General features: G+C 42.5%; 1 protein-coding gene across 5 annotated transcripts in view; it reads right to left on the reverse strand.

Moving 5' to 3' along the window:
* Nucleotides 1-566: 566 nt before the first annotated feature.
* SERAC1 (serine active site containing 1) overlaps nt 567-20,209 on the reverse strand; it is a 117,684-nt gene continuing 98,041 nt past the window's right edge. For all 5 annotated transcript variants that reach the window (XM_072141048.1, XM_072141042.1, XM_072141043.1 and 2 more), the window contains 4 exons: nt 19,809-19,906; nt 7,642-7,824; nt 4,005-4,148; nt 567-829 (listed from right to left, as the gene is read on the reverse strand). In XM_072141048.1, coding sequence (XP_071997149.1) covers nt 690-829; nt 4,005-4,148; nt 7,642-7,824; nt 19,809-19,906 — 565 coding nt within the window. In that variant the 3' untranslated portion in view covers nt 567-689. The remainder of the gene's footprint in view (nt 830-4,004; nt 4,149-7,641; nt 7,825-19,808; nt 19,907-20,209) is intronic.

A 20,209-nucleotide genomic window follows, 5' to 3' on the forward strand; every position in this document is an offset into this window, starting at 1 on the left:
TCAGCATCCATAGATAATAAACACATGAGGGTTCCTGGAGGTCCTAGCCCTCGAGATCAGCAAGATTGTCTTGATCATATTGTCCTGGTCTTCCCTCCCTGGAACAAAATTCCTGATGTATCAGGGGCGGTATGAATGGTTGGAGCTATAATGGCAATAACTTACAGAATATTTTGGTGTCTACATTTAAAAAGGACATTGGTCGTTAACTTCCGCAATGTGTCTGGTCCTTCCATGGTATAGGAATCACTGTACATACACTGTAATGTATGCCTGTAGGGCTATAAATGTCTGTTTGAGAAGAATGGTGGCTCTAATCCCACGGAATAAATAATATGTGGAACATGTATAAAGACATTTAAAAGGTACTGTGTGTGGTTTGTGGGGATGTCCCTGGTGACAGGTTATTTATGGCTATGTTAGGACAGTACATAGTCAACATGCTAAAATCTGCTATTCCTATCCATGCTGATTTATTGAGAAGTATCAAACTATAATTTCTATGGGAACTAATGCAGCATATAAATACAACACTTTTCAGGTAAATGATTACACTAAAATACTAATAGTGTGACATTTGTTTTATTTATACTGTACAGTAATGAATACATATATTTTACAGTTAGCAGTCACTTCCAATTTATTAACCAGGGTGTGAGGTAAAAGTATCACAAGTCATTTTTTGTAAGTCACTGTTTTCTAGGGTCACTGTTCAAAGCATCAATGATGAACTGCAAAGTACGTTGGTAGATGAATGAATCCTTACTCTTTGGCTTGCAGATGTTTAGATGGTTGACTTCCACAGGAATTATTTCACCAATACCCAAATCTGTACGGGAATAAATTCACAGAAAAAATTGTGAATTGACAATTGTGGAAACCAAACACATTCAAATACTTTATCACTACATAGAATGCATAACCGGATGACAAGTAAAGAACTCTTGGGCATTTTGGGATGCTCTCTGTGCTTCATTTTAACATCTCAATTTTAACAGCAATTTAACAAGTCACTATTAAAAGCATGGAATACTAATAGAGAATAATGAAATGCATCAAAACTTTGTTTTTACCACCTTATCTGTAGGTCTGTTGGAGTGTGTCATTGTCAAGACACACTCCTACAAACTGGAATTTTTCTTATTTAGCTCAGTCATATTGGTTGGTGAAAGTTTGTGAGCAAATTTTCAGGTCAAGCCAAATATTCTCAATGGAATTTAGGTCGGGAATTTGACTGGGCCTTTTCAACACATAAATATGCTTTGATTTAAACAATTCCATTCAAGCTTTGGCTCTATTTTTAGGGTAATTGTCCTACTGGAAGATGAATGTACACCTTAGTTTCGAACCTTTTGAAGTCTCAAACAGGTTTTCTTCCAGTATCACTCTGTGTTTAGCTCCATCCATCTCACTGTCAACTCTGAGCAATTTCCAAGCCCCTGCTGCAGCAAAGCAAGCATCCTTAAAGCTTGATGCTTCTACCATAATGCTTCACAGCCAGCTTAGAGTGATGTGCAATATTGGTTTGCCTTCACACGTAGTCTTTGCCATTTATGACAAATATGGAAGTGTTGGCCTTATTTGACCAGAGTACCTTCTTCCACATGCTTGCTGTGTCCCCTCCAAGATAATGTTCCACAGCTCTATCAACGCCAGACATGCCCAAAACATATGCACTATATCTGTCCCTTCAGCTAGACACCTTGGGCAACATGTATCCTCCCTCAAACCCATCTTACACATCACCACAGGGGTGCTATATGCCCTATGCAACAAAAACAACTGGGTCCGTCTCTGCGCTACATTCAATGATACTTTACTCAGAGACTCCAAGATCTCCTCCCATTAATCATCTGGTAATTCTCCTATGTCTAGGTCCTAGTTTCTACTCACCTTGATATAATATAACACGGATCTAGTAATACGCATGCCCAGATATTTAAACTCCTCCACTGGGCGGCATAATTCTTGGATAATGGTAACAATGCCAATTTTGTCCAATTGATCCTCAGACCAGAGTAGCCCCCTTATTCACAAAGCACCTCCATTACCACAGCTAATTATTGCTTGACATACGCTGTACAATGCAATCCTCTTGAGCATTGCAGAGTTGTATCAGAGTTTCCTCAGAGTTTGATGAGTGAAAAACTGACATTTTTCTTCAGATTCATAGCAGTTTTCAGTCAGAGTTTTTTCAGTGTTTCAATTTTTGCGTTTGTTTGATCAATGTTTTACGTGCCTCCAATAGAATGTGGTTAACTTTTCTAAGGCATTGGAAAAGCACATTGCACTTGTGGGTATGTCAAAATGCAATGCGTTTGTGTGTGCGGGAGTTTTTCACAAACACGTGAGTGAAAAAAATGCATGTCTGATAGAACCCATTGAATACAATGGGTCAGAATCCAATGTTAAAACGTTCATGTGAAAGGGGCCTATGGGATATCATAGTACCTTTAAGTTGGTGGCTGTAATGCTTAAAAACTAGGAAAAGTTCAATGAATCTTTTAGATTGAAACTTCTGAAAAAAACTCAGGAAATAAATTCTGAAACCCAGAGACTATTTATTTAAACACGCAAGTTACAATTCCTAATACAGGCAGTCTCAAGGTTAAGTACAAGATAGGTTCTGCAGGTTTGTTGAGTTTGTATGTAAGTCGGAACTGTATATTTTATCATTGTAATCCCAGCCAGAACTTTTTTGGTCTCTGTGACAATTCGATTTTAAAAATGTTGGGTTGTCATAAGAAACAGGATTAACAATAATTCTTAATTGCAGACACATTTTATAACTGTTATAGCTGTTTATTGTAGCCTAAGACTAATGTACAATAAATTGTCAAAATACAGAGGTCTGTTTCTAACTTGGGGTTGTCTGTAAGTCAGATCTTCTTAAGTAGGGGACCGCCTGTATATCTGTTTTTTTTTGTCAACATTGTCACTTGTGACACTGCAATCCATATCTCAGATGGTAGGCACACCTGTGCCCCTCTCCATGGTGGCACCCCGGTCCCGACTCGCTTACCTCTCTGCGTTCCTGCTCCCGTCACGGGTGGCCAGCGCATGTGCCTTGGCACTTGCAGTTTTAAAGGACCAGTGCGCTGCTGCTCCCGTCCCATCCCGGCTGGCCAGCGAGCGTGCGCCCTCACTTGCAGTTTTAATGGGCCAGTGCGCCGCTGGCCACTTCCGGGTCTCTTTATAAGCTGGCTTCTCCGAGCAGCCCCTGCTGGATATTTGAGTGTTTGCCAATGAGAAAGCTTCTCCTGCGTAATTTCTGTATTCTGATGTCCTGTTGTGACCCCAAACCTGACCCTGACTTTGTACCCTTGTCCCCTCCCCTGACGACCTGCCTGTCCCTGACCTCGAGCCTGTTTAGTGTTCCTGTACCTCAACCTTGGCTGCCACTGCAGACAAGTCGCACCTGTGGAACGACCTGGTGGCACCATGCCGCTGCAAGACCATCCTGTCCCAGGTGTCGGTTTGTGTCATCGTCCGTAGTGGTCCAGGCTTACACTGATCCGGAAGCCAGACATATTTTTTTGTGCTACATACATAAGCAAAAACAACCCCCCATCTCACACCAAGTGACAATACCCGACATATCTTTTTTAGTAAATTTGTGTTTATATTTGCACAAAAAAGATTTCTCTCTGTAATTTATAAATAGCCAACTTTTTTCCAGTGAAAAACTGGAATTCTGTCCAAATACTCTTGTTTCGCTCACAGCCCTACAAGTTCAGTAAAAAAAAAATCAGTTGTCAATTCATCCATAAATTTAGCAAAAGAACAGAAATGCACTAGGAAAATATGCCTTAGAATTTCCATTACTTAGGGAAAGCATGTACTAATACAGACATGGAAGGAAAGGTGTTTTTGATAGTATCTTAGCAGGAATTGGTTAAGAAACATCAGGAATTAAGTGTTAAAATGTTGGATGGATACTATATTAAAAATATGATTAAAAAACATAGATCAATGAATTGAAATTGTATTAAAGATGTCCTTACCTGCTGATTCTGCTGGTACCACATGCATTCTTATCATGCTGCCTACCCGTGTTGGTAATGTTTCCGCAAAGCTGAGAACTTGAATGTCCTTGTTTTTGGCAAATTCTATAAATTCTTCATTTAGTTCTTTCAGTGCTGGGGAATCTTTAAGAAAGTAAATAGTGAATTAACTGTAAACTTGTAAGAACATTCTGAAATGGATAAAACTTAAAAAGAGAGACCACAAACTAGTAGAAAAGAGGGCCACCCATTTTCCCCAAGGTAGAAGCATATATACAAATTAAGAGTAGTAGCATTGTTCGGTGCTCATACATACAAGATAAAAGTTACTTTAATTACAATTTTTTCATATCTATGTGCCCAGTTTTCCGGTGCAAACCCCTAATAAATGTCCCACATAAACGGTTGTTGCCATTACACTCAGCTCTGCCTTTAAAAATGGCACTTGTTCCTGATATATCTTTCACATTGTGATAATGTTACACCAGTTGTAGATTTTTCTTTTGTTTATTTTTTATTAACTGGATTTGACATGCTTTCATTTATTACAGCAGAACATTGCATTAAAGGCAGGAGACTCTCCATATCGTCTTAAGAGCCATTTCTGCACAGGGGATAATCGGATGGAGAGAGGGACTTCAAACAGATCTGCTGGCACCAACGTTCACATTTCAAGAACAAGGAAAGCTGCATTCGTATGCATACCTTCAAGAGGTTCCTTGGGCAATGTGTGTGTATGGAGGGAGGATTTCCCACCTAAATACACAAAGAAAGATGATATTTGTCCCATAACTTGGACAAACTGGTGAATCCAGAATAACTCCTTTGCCAGTCTCAGGAACTCTATCATCACTGGAAGGCTGTCCTAAATTCTCTTTGATGCGTTCCCACAGCCAAAGTATCATCACTGGAAGGCTGTCCTAAATTCTCTTTGATGCGTTCCCACAGCCAAAGTATTTCCAACTAACTATCTCATAGTAAGGCTATATTGTTTTGATCTGTTTATGTTTATATGAGTGTATTGTACCTTTCACATATATTAAAGTGTCAACCTTAATAAGCCTCTCCTTATAGCCTTCCAAATCTAAGTTTTGGAAAAGATTTACGTTACCAGGTTGTTTTCGCATAGCATATTTAGTCATTGAATGTTCTGTGTAAATTATCTGAGTGGATGAGGTGCTTACAGCCTTTTTACAGGTAGTTTTGTGCACTTTGGGGTAGATTAAGCGTAAAGATGCCATATTGGTAAGTGTGTGGAGATTATAGGATAAATTGTGTGGACTCCCTGGTGTAAGTATAACCCATAATTGGACTTGAGTCATAAAATTATTTCTGATGTGTGTGATGAGCCACCCATCACAAACATTTTAAAGAGTTTTATACTTATATTGTACATATACTTGTTAGCTATCGCCAAATTATAATTGTATCATATCCTAGTATGCATATAAATTATACAGTTAAATTGCAAACTTTGCAAAATGAATTAAAAAAAGCTTCTCTGTGACTTATTTTCCTGTTTATTTCTCCTGTAGTGAGTAGTATATCTGAAAGCCTTCTAAAGTCCTCACCTTCAATTAAGGAGGCTAATCATTAACTCTTTCCATACCTAAAGGATATTTCCTTGATGATCCAGCTCTCTGAGGTACTGTCTGTAAAGATTTAAGTCATTAGGAACATTTTGAGGCTCCTATATCTCTCTGCTGTCAGCGGAGTAGGGAGACAGATAACTGATTTGTAAAAACTTCAATAAAGAAAAAGACATGGGAAAAAAGGACACAAACATATATATTTAATAATGTATATCACTAAGCTAACTATTATCATGTGCACTATTATGTATGCAAGGTCTATGTCTAAAGTTTAGTGACACTTTAAGCCAAACATGACATTATCTCTAAGAGCATAATTTAACACACACTTGATAAAAATAAATAAATGGTATCTTCTTTCTGCAGCCCTTATAGAAATAAAAAGAGTGACAATAAAATGACAGTATTGTTGAACTGTCTATTACTTCTTGTAGAAGATAGAATAGCATTTGTTGGCAAAAGAGCTTGCCAATCTGTTTTCATTTTCTACACAATATTGTTTTCTATTGACATTGTGTTGGTATGGCAAGAAGATAAGCATAAGGTTTGTGAGTTTGCATCATATATTAATGACAATACTGTTAATTTACATTTTACGTTGGAATATCCTACTTTAGACATACATTTTCTAGATATCAACCACCATGTATACTAAACGGTTGGCAGGAAATTCCTTATTTTCGGCATCTAGTTGCCACCCTTCTCACACGATATTAAAGCTATCCCCTTTCTTGGGGGCTAAACATATATGTTCTAATGAGAAGAGCTTTTTAGAACAAGCCACTAATATAAGACGTAAATTAGAAAAGAGATACTCAAAACCACTTTTAGAATGCAGCTTAAAGAAAGCAAAATTGATAAATATAAAAAAGTTTTAATAGGGGAACATAGGAATAAATATAAAGAACATTCTTATAGTACACCTACGTTTATAATCCCATACAGCCTTCAGTTTACTGCCATAAAAAAGATAAAAATATGTGCCCATTCTTAACCAAGATACTGATACTATTCTCTATGAAATACATAGAAGCTAATGGGCCCCAGGGAAAACTATAATGTATGGTTTATAATACTAGTCTTCTCATATGGGAAAGTGACACCTTATAGGACCCCTATGCCTCTTAGGCCGGAACTGTCTGCACCCCCTCAAGTTACACACCTGATGAAATAATAAAGAACAGACACAGAAGTGTTGTAAAATGAGGCAAGAGGCAGTAACATATTTTGTTATCAATGTAAAATCAAATAGCAATAGATGGTTATCTGTGAAAGGTTTTAGAATATAAAATTGTTTATCAACTCTGGCATACACAAGGCTGTATTTGCGACATGCAGTACACTCTGCACATGTATATATGTAGGTTGTACAATTCAGAAATGAAAGACAAGAGTTGTACAACATATAACTTATATAAAAAATGGTGATGTTAATGCTTCTAGTGCAGCTAAACACTTTGTGGATATCCATGTCAAAGATTTCTCCTCCCTACAGTTCTATGGCATTGAAAGGGTTAACTGTCCACCTCGAGGGGGTGATTGGAGAAAGCTCCTAATCAAGAGGGACACGTTTTTGATTTTGGCTTTAAACTCCAGACATCCAAATGGCATGAATTCAAAAATGATCTATCTTATATAAATTATTCATTTTTAATGCATTTATTATACATCTGAATATTTCCATTGTATTAATGTGATACATATGTCCTAAGAAGGTTTTAACTCACAGCTGTTTTTCCACACACAACTGTAAATGGTGTGTGTGGTTAGCCAGGTGTATTTATTGTTAGATGGTAGAACATACCTTTATTTATTAAAGCTTAAGGATACAGCCCGAAACATGCAGGGTCTTTAACCTACAACTGACAGTTTTTAATGGATGAGAAATAAAGGACGTTAATGTTACTACAATGTGCCATGACAACTCTTTTGCCTTTGATTAGTTCAGCCTGGAGAAACAGGCCAAAGTAGCGGTAAATTTAATGGTCAGCTTGTGAAAAGCTACATGAAAGGATTTCTTATATGTGAAGTAACAAGTGCCTCACCTTTGCTAAGCTCCTTAACTTCAATAGATGGGAAAAGGAGCAGTCTTGCGTTAACTGAATATTCTGCCAGTCGAGAGCCATGGTGGGGAACACTGTAAAAGGCAATGCCTCTTGTATTCTTCACAAAATCTTGTAAGTCTTTATTCCTCGATGCATTTACCAACATCTTTTTCACTAATAATCCTGAAGGTAAACAGTGAATATAAATCTTTATCTTGAATACAGTTTATTTTATAATTTTCTTTACAGTGAAATTAGAGTCCAAATATATTTTATGCTGTCTAAATATATATATATTTACATTTACATATATTTACATATATTGTATATGTAATTGTGAGTAATGTGTGCAGAAAGAACATTGCCCATTATAAGTGTCATGTGCAGTTTTTAACACAATCAAGTAACAAATAATAAACCCTCTATACTACATATACTTATTACACTGGCATGCTTGAGAGCAAGAAAATTAGGTAAGAGGTGCCCCCAAGCATTACTAACAGGTGTCATATAACGATCTATGTTTATTTCAAGGCAAAAACACTGAAGGCATCTTTTAAGCATGGTTTGCACCAAAACTATTGAGGCATTTATGGGGTTCTCCTAGTTACTTCAATATAGTAAAACTGTCATAATTGATAGTAAAACTGTTGTAATTGATAAGTAAAATAATAAATATACTTTTCAAAATTGTAATGTTTTGTTCTGTATGCATCTATTTTACCGTTTCCATTATTAACTTATTTTATGTTTTGAAAGAAAGAGTTTATAAATAGAGATGAGCGAACATACTCGTCCGAGCTTGATGCTCGATCGAGCATTAGCGTACTCGTAACTGCTCGTTGCTCGGACGAGTATTTCGCCCGCTCGAGAAAATGGCAGCTCCCGCCGTTTTGCTTTTTGGCGGCCAGAAACAGAGCCAATCACAAGCCAGGAGACTCTGCACTCCACCCAACATGACGTGGTACCCTTACACGTCGATAGCAGTGGTTGGCTGGCCAGATCAGGTGACCCTGGGATAGACTAGCCGCTGCCCGCGCTGCTCGGATCATTCTCTGTCTGGATGCCGCTAGGGAGAGAGCTGCTGCTGGTCAGGGAAAGCGTTAGGGTGTTCTATTAGCTTACTGTTAGGCAGGAGTGATTCTACAACAGCCCTTCTTAGGGCTACACTAACGTTATCCTTTTTTTTTTTATTTGCTTGTGGCTGGGCTTGCTGGCACTAGTAGTGCAGCTAGTACCATATTGTGAGGAATTAGCAGGGGGACTTGCTACCGTTGTGTTTAGCTCTTAGTGACACACATATTCACCTCAAACACCAAAGTGGGAAAATTTATCCGGGGTTGGATTTCAATTAGGCACAGTCTGCCATTTCCTTTTTTATTTTACGTTTATTTTTTTCATAACTCAGCGTCATCTCATCTGGCATAGTAGTGTGCTTTAATACTTGGCTAGAAAATAGCCATAGGAGAATCCAAACGGCTTACTTACGCCTACAGTAGCGTTATATATATTTGATTTCTGGTTGATCTGCTGGTGGCTGTAGTTGTTGCAGTGCATCTACTAGCAAATTGTGAGCAATTTGGAGTGAGACTTGCGACCACTGTGTTTTGCGCTTAGTGACGCACATATCCATCACAAAGACCGAAGTGGGAAAATTTATTAGGGCCCGGGGTTGGATTTCAATTAGGCACAGTCTGCCATTTCCTTTTTTATTTTACGTTTATTTTTTTCATAACTCAGCGTCATCTCATCTGGCATAGTAATGTGCTTTAATACTTGGCTAGAAAATAGCCATAGGAGAATCCAAACGGCTTACTTACGCCTACAGTAGCGTTATATATATTTGATTTCTGGTTGATCTGCTGGTGGCTGTAGTTGTTGCAGTGCATCTACTAGCAAATTGTGAGCAATTTGGAGTGAGACTTGCGACCACTGTGTTTTGCGCTTAGTGACGCACATATCCATCGCAAAGACCGAAGTGGGAAAATTTATTAGGGCCCGGGGTTGGATTTCAATTAGGCACAGTCTGCCATTTCCTTTTTTATTTTACGTTTATTTTTTTCATAACTCAGCGTCATCTCATCTGGCATAGTAGTGTGCTTTAATACTTGGCTAGAAAATAGCCATAGGAGAATCCAAACGGCTTACTTACGCCTACAGTAGCGTTATATATATTTGATTTCTGGTTGATCTGCTGGTGGCTGTAGTTGTTGCAGTGCATCTACTAGCAAATTGTGAGCAATTTGGAGTGAGACTTGCGACCACTGTGTTTTGCGCTTAGTGACGCACATATCCATCGCAAAGACCGAAGTGGGAAAATTTATTAGGGCCCGGGGTTGGATTTCAATTAGGCACAGTCTGCCATTTCCTTTTTTATTTTACGTTTATTTTTTTCATAACTCAGCGTCATCTCATCTGGCATAGTAGTGTGCTTTAATACTTGGCTAGAAAATAGCCATAGGAGAATCCAAACGGCTTACTTACGCCTACAGTAGCGTTATATATATTTGATTTCTGGTTGATCTGCTGGTGGCTGTAGTTGTTGCAGTGCATCTACTAGCAAATTGTGAGCAATTTGGAGTGAGACTTGCGACCACTGTGTTTTGCGCTTAGTGACGCACATATCCATCGCAAAGACCGAAGTGGGAAAATTTATTAGGGCCCGGGGTTGGATTTCAATTAGGCACAGTCTGCCATTTCCTTTTTTATTTTACGTTTATTTTTTTCATAACTCAGCGTCATCTCATCTGGCATAGTAGTGTGCTTTAATACTTGGCTAGAAAATAGCCATAGGAGAATCCAAACGGCTTACTTACGCCTACAGTAGCGTTATATATATTTGATTTCTGGTTGATCTGCTGGTGGCTGTAGTTGTTGCAGTGCATCTACTAGCAAATTGTGAGCAATTTGGAGTGAGACTTGCGACCACTGTGTTTTGCGCTTAGTGACGCACATATCCATCGCAAAGACCGAAGTGGGAAAATTTATTAGGGCCCGGGGTTGGATTTCAATTAGGCACAGTCTGCCATTTCCTTTTTTATTTTACGTTTATTTTTTTCATAACTCAGCGTCATCTCATCTGGCATAGTAGTGTGCTTTAATACTTGGCTAGAAAATAGCCATAGGAGAATCCAAACGGCTTACTTACGCCTACAGTAGCGTTATATATATTTGATTTCTGGTTGATCTGCTGGTGGCTGTAGTTGTTGCAGTGCATCTACTAGCAAATTGTGAGCAATTTGGAGTGAGACTTGCGACCACTGTGTTTTGCGCTTAGTGACGCACATATCCATCGCAAAGACCGAAGTGGGAAAATTTATTAGGGCCCGGGGTTGGATTTCAATTAGGCACAGTCTGCCATTTCCTTTTTTATTTTACGTTTATTTTTTTCATAACTCAGCGTCATCTCATCTGGCATAGTAGTGTGCTTTAATACTTGGCTAGAAAATAGCCATAGGAGAATCCAAACGGCTTACTTACGCCTACAGTAGCGTTATATATATTTGATTTCTGGTTGATCTGCTGGTGGCTGTAGTTGTTGCAGTGCATCTACTAGCAAATTGTGAGCAATTTGGAGTGAGACTTGCGACCACTGTGTTTTGCGCTTAGTGACGCACATATCCATCGCAAAGACCGAAGTGGGAAAATTTATTAGGGCCCGGGGTTGGATTTCAATTAGGCACAGTCTGCCATTTCCTTTTTTATTTTACGTTTATTTTTTTCATAACTCAGCGTCATCTCATCTGGCATAGTAGTGTGCTTTAATACTTGGCTAGAAAATAGCCATAGGAGAATCCAAACGGCTTACTTACGCCTACAGTAGCGTTATATATATTTGATTTCTGGTTGATCTGCTGGTGGCTGTAGTTGTTGCAGTGCATCTACTAGCAAATTGTGAGCAATTTGGAGTGAGACTTGCGACCACTGTGTTTTGCGCTTAGTGACGCACATATCCATCGCAAAGACCGAAGTGGGAAAATTTATTAGGGCCCGGGGTTGGATTTCAATTAGGCACAGTCTGCCATTTCCTTTTTTATTTTATGTTTATTTTTTTCATAACTCAGCGTCATCTCATCTGGCATAGTAGTGTGCTTTAATACTTGGCTAGAAAATAGCCATAGGAGAATCCAAACGGCTTACTTACGCCTACAGTAGCGTTATATATATTTGATTTCTGGTTGATCTGCTGGTGGCTGTAGTTGTTGCAGTGCATCTACTAGCAAATTGTGAGCAATTTGGAGTGAGACTTGCGACCACTGTGTTTTGCGCTTAGTGACGCACATATCCATCGCAAAGACCGAAGTGGGAAAATTTATTAGGGCCCGGGGTTGGATTTCAATTAGGCACAGTCTGCCATTTCCTTTTTTATTTTACGTTTATTTTTTTCATAACTCAGCGTCATCTCATCTGGCATAGTAGTGTGCTTTAATACTTGGCTAGAAAATAGCCATAGGAGAATCCAAACGGCTTACTTACGCCTACAGTAGCGTTATATATATTTGATTTCTGGTTGATCTGCTGGTGGCTGTAGTTGTTGCAGTGCATCTACTAGCAAATTGTGAGCAATTTGGAGTGAGACTTGCGACCACTGTGTTTTGCGCTTAGTGACGCACATATCCATCGCAAAGACCGAAGTGGGAAAATTTATTAGGGCCCGGGGTTGGATTTCAATTAGGCACAGTCTGCCATTTCCTTTTTTATTTTACGTTTATTTTTTTCATAACTCAGCGTCATCTCATCTGGCATAGTAGTGTGCTTTAATACTTGGCTAGAAAATAGCCATAGGAGAATCCAAACGGCTTACTTACGCCTACAGTAGCGTTATATATATTTGATTTCTGGTTGATCTGCTGGTGGCTGTAGTTGTTGCAGTGCATCTACTAGCAAATTGTGAGCAATTTGGAGTGAGACTTGCGACCACTGTGTTTTGCGCTTAGTGACGCACATATCCATCGCAAAGACCGAAGTGGGAAAATTTATTAGGGCCCGGGGTTGGATTTCAATTAGGCACAGTCTGCCATTTCCTTTTTTATTTTACGTTTATTTTTTTCATAACTCAGCGTCATCTCATCTGGCATAGCAGTGTGCTTTCATACTTGGCTAGAAAATAGCCATAGCAATAGGATAGCATCGTTTGGTTTTAAAAACTAAAAAACACACACAAAAAAAAAAAAAAAAAAAAGGTAAAAAAAAAATTAAAGTTATAACTCTCATTTTCAAAATGTTTAACCCGAGGGCTAGGGGTAGAGGACGAGGGCGGGGACGTGGGCGTCCAACTACTGCAGGGGTCAGAGGCCCTGGTCCTGGGCGGGGTGAGACACCACCTGCTGATGAGGGAGCAGGGGAACGCCGCAGAGCTACACTCCCTAGGTTCATGTCTGAAGTTACTGGGACTCGTGGTAGAGCACTGTTGAGGCCAGAACAGTGCGAACAGGTGATGTCGTGGATTGCCGACAATGCTTCGAGCAATTTGTCCACCAGTCAGTCTTCCACGCAGTCCACCCATGTCACCGAAATCGGCACTCCTCCAGCTCCTGCACCTCAGCCTCCTCCCCCCCAGTCTGCCCCCTCCCAGCAAAATTTGCCATTTGAACCGGCATACTCTGAGGAACTGTTTTCTGGACCCTTCCCACAGTCACAAACCACTTGTCCGGTTGCTGATGAGCAATTTTCCGATGCCCAGGTTTTCCACCAGTCGCAGTCTGTGGGTGATGATGACCTTGTTGACGTACTGGAAGAAGTGTGTAAAGAGGTGTCCGACGATGAGGAGACACGGTTGTCAGACAGTGGGGAAGTTGTTGTCAGGGCAGGAAGTCCGAGGGGGGAGCAGACTGAGGGATCGGAGGATGATGAGGTGACAGACCCAAGCTGGGTTGAGAGGCCGGGTGAACACAGTGCTTCTGAGACGGAGGAGAGTCCTCGACCAGAACAGGTTGGAAGAGGCAGTGGTGGGGCCAGACGGAGAGGCAGGGCCAGAGCTGGTGCATCAGCGCCAAATGTGTCAACTAGTGAAGCTCCCGTGGCGAGGGCTCCTGCGGCGAGGGCTAGATTTTCAGAAGTCTGGAGGTTCTTTAAGGAAACACCGGATGACCGACGGACTGTGGTGTGCCACATTTGCCAAACCAGGATCAGCAGGGGTTCCACCACTACTAGCTTAACTACCACCAGTATGCGCAGGCATATGAATGCTAAACACCCCACTCAGTGGCAACAAGCGCGTTCACCTCCGGCCGTGCACACCACTGCTCCTTCCCCTGTGTCAGCTGATAGTCAGCCCCCTGCCCAGGACCCTGCCACAAAAACCCCATCGTCGCCTCCACGATCCTCCACAGCATCCACCAGCGTTCAGCTCTCCATACCCCAGACGCTGGAGCGGAAACGCAAATATAGTGCAACCCACCCGCACGCCCAAGCCCTTAATGTGCACAACTCCAGATTGCTAAGCCTGGAGATGCTGCCCTATAGGCTAGTAGAGACCGAGGCCTTTCGCAGCCTCATGGCGGCGGCCGCCCCTCGGTATTCGGTCCCCAGCCGCCACTACTTTTCCCGATGTGCCGTCCCAGCCCTGCACCAGCACGTGTCAGACAACATAATCCGTGCCCTGACCAACGCCGTTTCTGACAAGGTCCACCTGACCACGGACACGTGGACGAGTGCTGCCGGGCAGGGCCACTATGTATCGCTGACGGCACATTGGGTTAACTTGGTGGAGGCTGGGACCGAGTCTGACCCTGCGGCTGGTCATATACTGCCGACGCCGAGGATTGCGGGGCCTACCTCGGTCCAGGTGTTTCAGGCCTACTATGCCTCCTCCTCCTCCCACCCCTCCTCCACCTCCATCTCCGAACGACCATCCGTGGGCATGGCGCCATCAGTCGGTAGCTCTAGGCACAGCAGCAGTGCCGTCGCTAAGCGACAGCAGGCGGTGCTCAAACTGCTGAGCCTAGGCGATAAAAGGCACACCGCCCAAGAACTATTACAGGGCATCACGGCGCAGACTGATCTGTGGCTGGCACCGCTGAACCTGAAGCCAGGCATGGTTGTGTGTGACAACGGCCGTAACCTGGTGGCGGCTCTGCAACTCGGCAGACTGACACATGTGCCATGCCTGGCCCATGTGTTAAATCTGATAGTTCAGCGTTTCCTCAAGACATACCCCAATCTGTCTGATTTGCTCACGAAGGTGCGCCGCATCTGTGCGCATTTCAGGAAGTCCAGCACAGATGCTGCCACTCTCAGGGCAGCGCAGCGCCGCCTCCAACTGCCCGCTCACCGACTGTTGTGCGACGTGCCCACGAGGTGGAATTCAACACTGACCATGTTATCCAGAGTTTACCAGCAGAGCAGAGCGATTGTAGACTGCCAGATGTCAACTTCCACCAGAACTGGTAGTCAGGTCAGTCAGCTTCCTCAAGTCTACAATGAGGAGTGGACGTGGATGTCTGATATCTGTCAGGTGCTGAGTAACTTTGAGGAGTCAACACAGATGGTCAGTGGCGATGTCGCCATCATCAGCCTCACCATCCCGCTGCTTGGCCTGTTGAAAAACTCTCTGGTCAGCATGAAGTCGGAAGCTTTGCGCTCCTCACAAGAGACGGGGGAAGAAGATTCCCTTGTTGATAGCCAAAGCACCCTTAGGTCTGTTTCTCAGCGCATATCGGAGGAGGTGGAGGAGGATGAGGAGGAAGAGGAGGAGAATGTTGGCGAGACACAAGAGGGGACCATTGTTGAGTCCTTCACTGTTGAGCGTGTATGGGCATAAGAAGAGGAGTTGGAGGAGTTGGAGGAGGAGGAAATGGACAGTCAGGCCAGTGAGGGGAGTGAATTCTTACGCGTTGGTACTCTGGCGCATATGGCAGATTTCATGCTAGGCTGCCTATCCCGTGACCCTCGCGTTCAAAGAATTTATTCCAGCACCGATTACTGGGTGTTCACTCTCCTGGACCCACGGTACAAGCAAAATCTTTCCACTCTCATCCCTGGAGAGGAAAGGAGTGTGAGAATGTATGAATACCAGCAGGCCCTGGTGCACAAGCTGAAACAGTATTTCCCTTCTGACAGCGCTAGCGGCAGAGTGCGTAGTTCTGCGGGACAAGTAGCGAGGGAGAGTAAGCGAGCAGGCAGCTTGTCCAGCACTGGCAAGGGTACGCTTTACAAGGCTTTTGCCAGCTTTATGTCACCCCAGCAAGACACTGTCACCTGTCCCCAGTCTCGGCAGAGTAGGGCTGATCTTTACAGAAAGATGGTGAGGGAGTACGTAGCTGACCATACCATCGTCCTAAATGATCACACAGCTCCCTACAACTACTGGGTTTCAAAGCTGGACATGTGGCACGAACTGGCGCTGTACGCCTTGGAGGTTCTTGCCTGCCCTGCCGCTAGCGTCTTGTCCGAGCGGGTTTTCAGTGCAGCTGGTGGCATCATCACCGATAAGCGTACACGCCTGTCGACTGACAGCGCTGACAGGCTGACGCTTATCAAGATGAATAAAGCCTGGATTTCTCCTAATTTCCAATCTCCACCAGGTGAAGGAAGCTCAACCTGAATAATTTATCCACTCCTCCTCCTCCTCATTTTCCTCCTTCTCCTCCTCTTTGTACAGTAAAGCAGAGGAAACTGGCTATTTTTTTACAGGGCCCACTGGCTCTAGCTATAGTACTTTATGCATTTAATTTTTATGGAGGGCCACCGACCCGGTCCTCTGTTTTAAACAATTTTTGGGAGTGCCACATACAGGCACTCAATCTATTCAATTTTTCTGGAGGGCCACCTACCTGCTCCTCTGGTTTGAAAACTTTTTTGGACTGCCACATACAGGCACTCAATCTATTCCATTTTTATGGAGGGCCACCTACCTGCTCCTCTGGTTTGAAAACTTTTTTGGACTGCCACATACAGGCACTCAATCTATTCCATTTTTATGGAGGGCCACCTACCTGCTCCTCTGGTTTGAAAACTTTTTTGGACTGCCACATACAGGCACTCAATCTATTCCATTTTTCTGGAGGGCCACCTACCTGCTCCTCTGGTTTGAAAACTTTTTTGGACTGCCACATACAGGCACTCAATCTATTCCATTTTTCTGGAGGGCCACCTACCTGCTCCTCTGGTTTGAAAACTTTTTTGGACTGCCACATACAGGCACTCAATCTATTCCATTTTTCTGGAGGGCCACCTACCTGCTCCTCTGGTTTGAAAACTTTTTTGGACTGCCACATACAGGCACTATCCAAATTGAATTGTCTCCATAGCAGCCTCCACACGTTGTCTCCATTGCTACCTCCAAAAGTCGTCCATATAGCTGCCTCCATACATCGTCCCTTTATCAAACGAGGTGTGTCAGGCCGAAATTTGGGTTGTTTTCATGGATTCCACATCAAAGTTGTTAACTTTGTCGCCACCCTGCTGTGTTATCCACAAAATACACTGGCAAACTTTTACCATTTACGGATATTATTTCAGCGCTTCTTGCGCATCTGTTTACATTCCCCTCACCCGCCATATCCTAAACTTATAAGAACGCTACTACACTTGATCTTATACAAAAGGTTCTTAGAAGTGCTGTTTGGGGAGTAGCCTAGAGACAGGGGCTTGGATTGGCGAAAGCTCGCCTGGCAGCGGAGCGCCAGCTCCATGCCAAGAACCAACTAACATAGTTTTAACTGCAGCACCTTTAATCTACTACTAGTTCACTGCCTCCATACATGGCCGCCTTATCAAACGTGCTGTGTCAGGCAGAATTTTGGGTTGTTTTCATGGCTTCCACAACAAACTTGTTAACTTTGTCGCCACCCTGCTGTGTAATCCTCAAAATATACTGGCAAACTTTTACCATTTACGGATATTATTTCAGCGCTTCTTGCGCATCTGTTTACATTCCCCTCACCCGCCATATTCCAAACTTATAAGAACGCTACTACACTTAACTTGGTGCAGGCTGGGACCGAGTCTGACCCTGGGGCTGGTCATATACTGCCGACGCAGAGGATTGCGGGGCCTACCTCGGTCCAGGTGTTTCAGGCCTACTATGCCTCCTCCTCCTCCCACCCCTCCTCCACCTCCTCCTCCGAATTACCATCCGTGGGCATGGCGTCATCAGTCGGTAGCTCTAGGCACAGCAGCAGTGCCGTCGCTAAGCGACAGCAGGCGGTGCTCAAACTGCTGAGCCTAGGTGATAAAAGGCACACCGCCCAAGAGCTATTACAGGGCATTCCGCATCAAACTTGTTAACTTTGTCGCCACCGTGCTGTGTAAGCCACAAAATATACTGGAAAACTTTTTTCATTTACGGATATTATTTCAGCGCTTCTTGCGCAGATGTTTACATTCCCCTCACCCGCCATATCCCAAACTTATAAGAACGCTACTACACTTGATCTTATACAAAAGGTTCTTAGAAGTGCTGTTTGGGGAGTAGCCTAGAGACAGGGGCTTGGATTGGCAAAAGCTCGCCTGGCAGCGGAGCGCCAGCTCCATGCCAAGATCCAACTAACATAGTTTTAACTGCAGCACCTTTAATCTACTACTAGTTCACTGCCTCCATACATGGTCCCCTTATCAAACGAGCTGTGTCAGGCAGAATTTTGGATTGTTTTCATGGCTTCCATGTTAACTTTGTCGCCACCCTGCTGTGTAATCCACAAAATATACTGGCAAACTTTTATCATGTACCGATATTATTTGAGCGCTTCTTGCTCACCTCCTTTGGTTCCTCTTTGCCACCCATTGGTTTGAAGCCTGAGTCCATTTAGGGTATGTCGCCATGCTACTCTCTAGCCTGCCGCTGCTGCCGCTGCCTCTGCATGCCGTCCCCTATAGTGTCAGGGTCAATTATTGGATGTTTTAGATGCTATCTAGCTTCATTCTGTCACTCTGTCATGGCCATGCTGTTGCCCATAATTTTGGCATAATGGTGCGATTTAGCAGCCTCAGAGGCATCCATGCATGCTGCCCCTGCTGTTTCCTGTCCATTTCCGTGGTGTTTCCATCCTTTTCTGAGGTTCCCAGGTGTTTGGCCAAGCTTCCCTGTACAGAGCCTTGGTCCCCTTGAAAAATGCTCGAGTCTCCCATTGACTTCAATGGGGCTCGTTACTCGAAACGAGCACTCGAGCATCGGGAAAAGTTCGTCTCGAATAACGAGTACCCGAGCATTTTAGTGCTCGCTCATCTCTATTTATAAAGGATTCATAGATTAAATAAAGGGAAAGTAAAGAACTGTTATCTAATGTGGAAACCATAATTGTAAAAAAGTAAGATTTTTTTTTATAAGAAGAGGGCTTCTGATACAATAAAAAATTATATTTGACACTAAAGGCAGGACTTAGGTTACGTACAAGATAGGTTCTTTAAGCTTGTTCTTAAGTTCAATTTGTATATGTTACTGTAGAACAGGTATATTTTAAAATTGCAGCTACAAACATTTTTTTTTTTTGTCATAGTGACAATTGGTTTTTCAAAATTGTTTGTGTAAGCTCCTTTGGCAGTGGTGGCGAACCTATGGCACATTTCTGTGGGCACATACATTACCGCTACAGCTCTAGTTAGACTGAAGACCCTGCAACACACTCGGAGTTTCAGTGATTCCTGGGCCTCTTTGCTATATTGGTTTCTTGTGGGCAAAATGAGTGTCAACAGAGTGATACTCTACCTGCTCTGTATGGTGGCATATGGTGCTGCTAGTGATCGTCTCATGGACGGTGTTGGGGATTAGGCCTTAGGCCTCATTAACAGTACTGGATCCTGGGCTTACCTTTTAGATAGGTGGAGAGGGGAGGGGTAGTAATCTCCCCTCAACCCCCCCCCCCCTCTCCATTTAGAGCCTAGCGGCCCATCACAGTGCGGTGAGACACCATATGCTCGCTGCACAATGATTGGGTGCCATAGACTACCCATTGGGGTAGTAATCTGTGTGCGCTATATAAATAATTATATATAATTATATAAATTATTATTATCAGACCCTGGCCACAATTACGGTGTTTTGAATGGGGCCTTAGAAGGAGAGGAGAGAATATGCAATGCAGGAGGAGTGACCATCATCCCACCACGGACAGCAAATCCGTAAAAATTTATTGAGTTTGTTATTCAGGATTGTAAGATGAAATGTATTTATAGCATACAGACTACTTGTTGTGTGTTTTGTAGAGAAAAAAAACTCAGGTACTTACCTCCCATGCTATGTGATACCCATATTATTGGCCTTTTCCCAACCCCAGCCATTTTTAGTTTATTAAGGAGCTCAGAGCTTCGGTAAGCCATAGATTTCCTGAAACACAATTAAACCCGATTCATAGTGAAATTAGTTTTAATGCAAATGAAGTGTTCTAACAGTATAGCAAAACATTATAGATCTTTCTTATATACTTTTTTTTATGATTCTTTTCTGCTGCCATAAAATTACAACAATTATTACATATAGAGGCTGTAAATTGAGATAATGTACTTTTCACAGCGTAGACTACATCTCATTTTTAGCATACAGCAGGCGGATACTGTGACATATCTGTCACAGAATTGCAAAGTAAGGATCGATTTTTAGCTTGCAATTTTTTTAAATAGTCACCCAAAA

The sequence above is a fragment of the Engystomops pustulosus genome, chromosome 3, assembly GCF_040894005.1.
Source record: "Engystomops pustulosus chromosome 3, aEngPut4.maternal, whole genome shotgun sequence".
Classification (NCBI taxonomy): domain Eukaryota; kingdom Metazoa; phylum Chordata; class Amphibia; order Anura; family Leptodactylidae; genus Engystomops; species Engystomops pustulosus.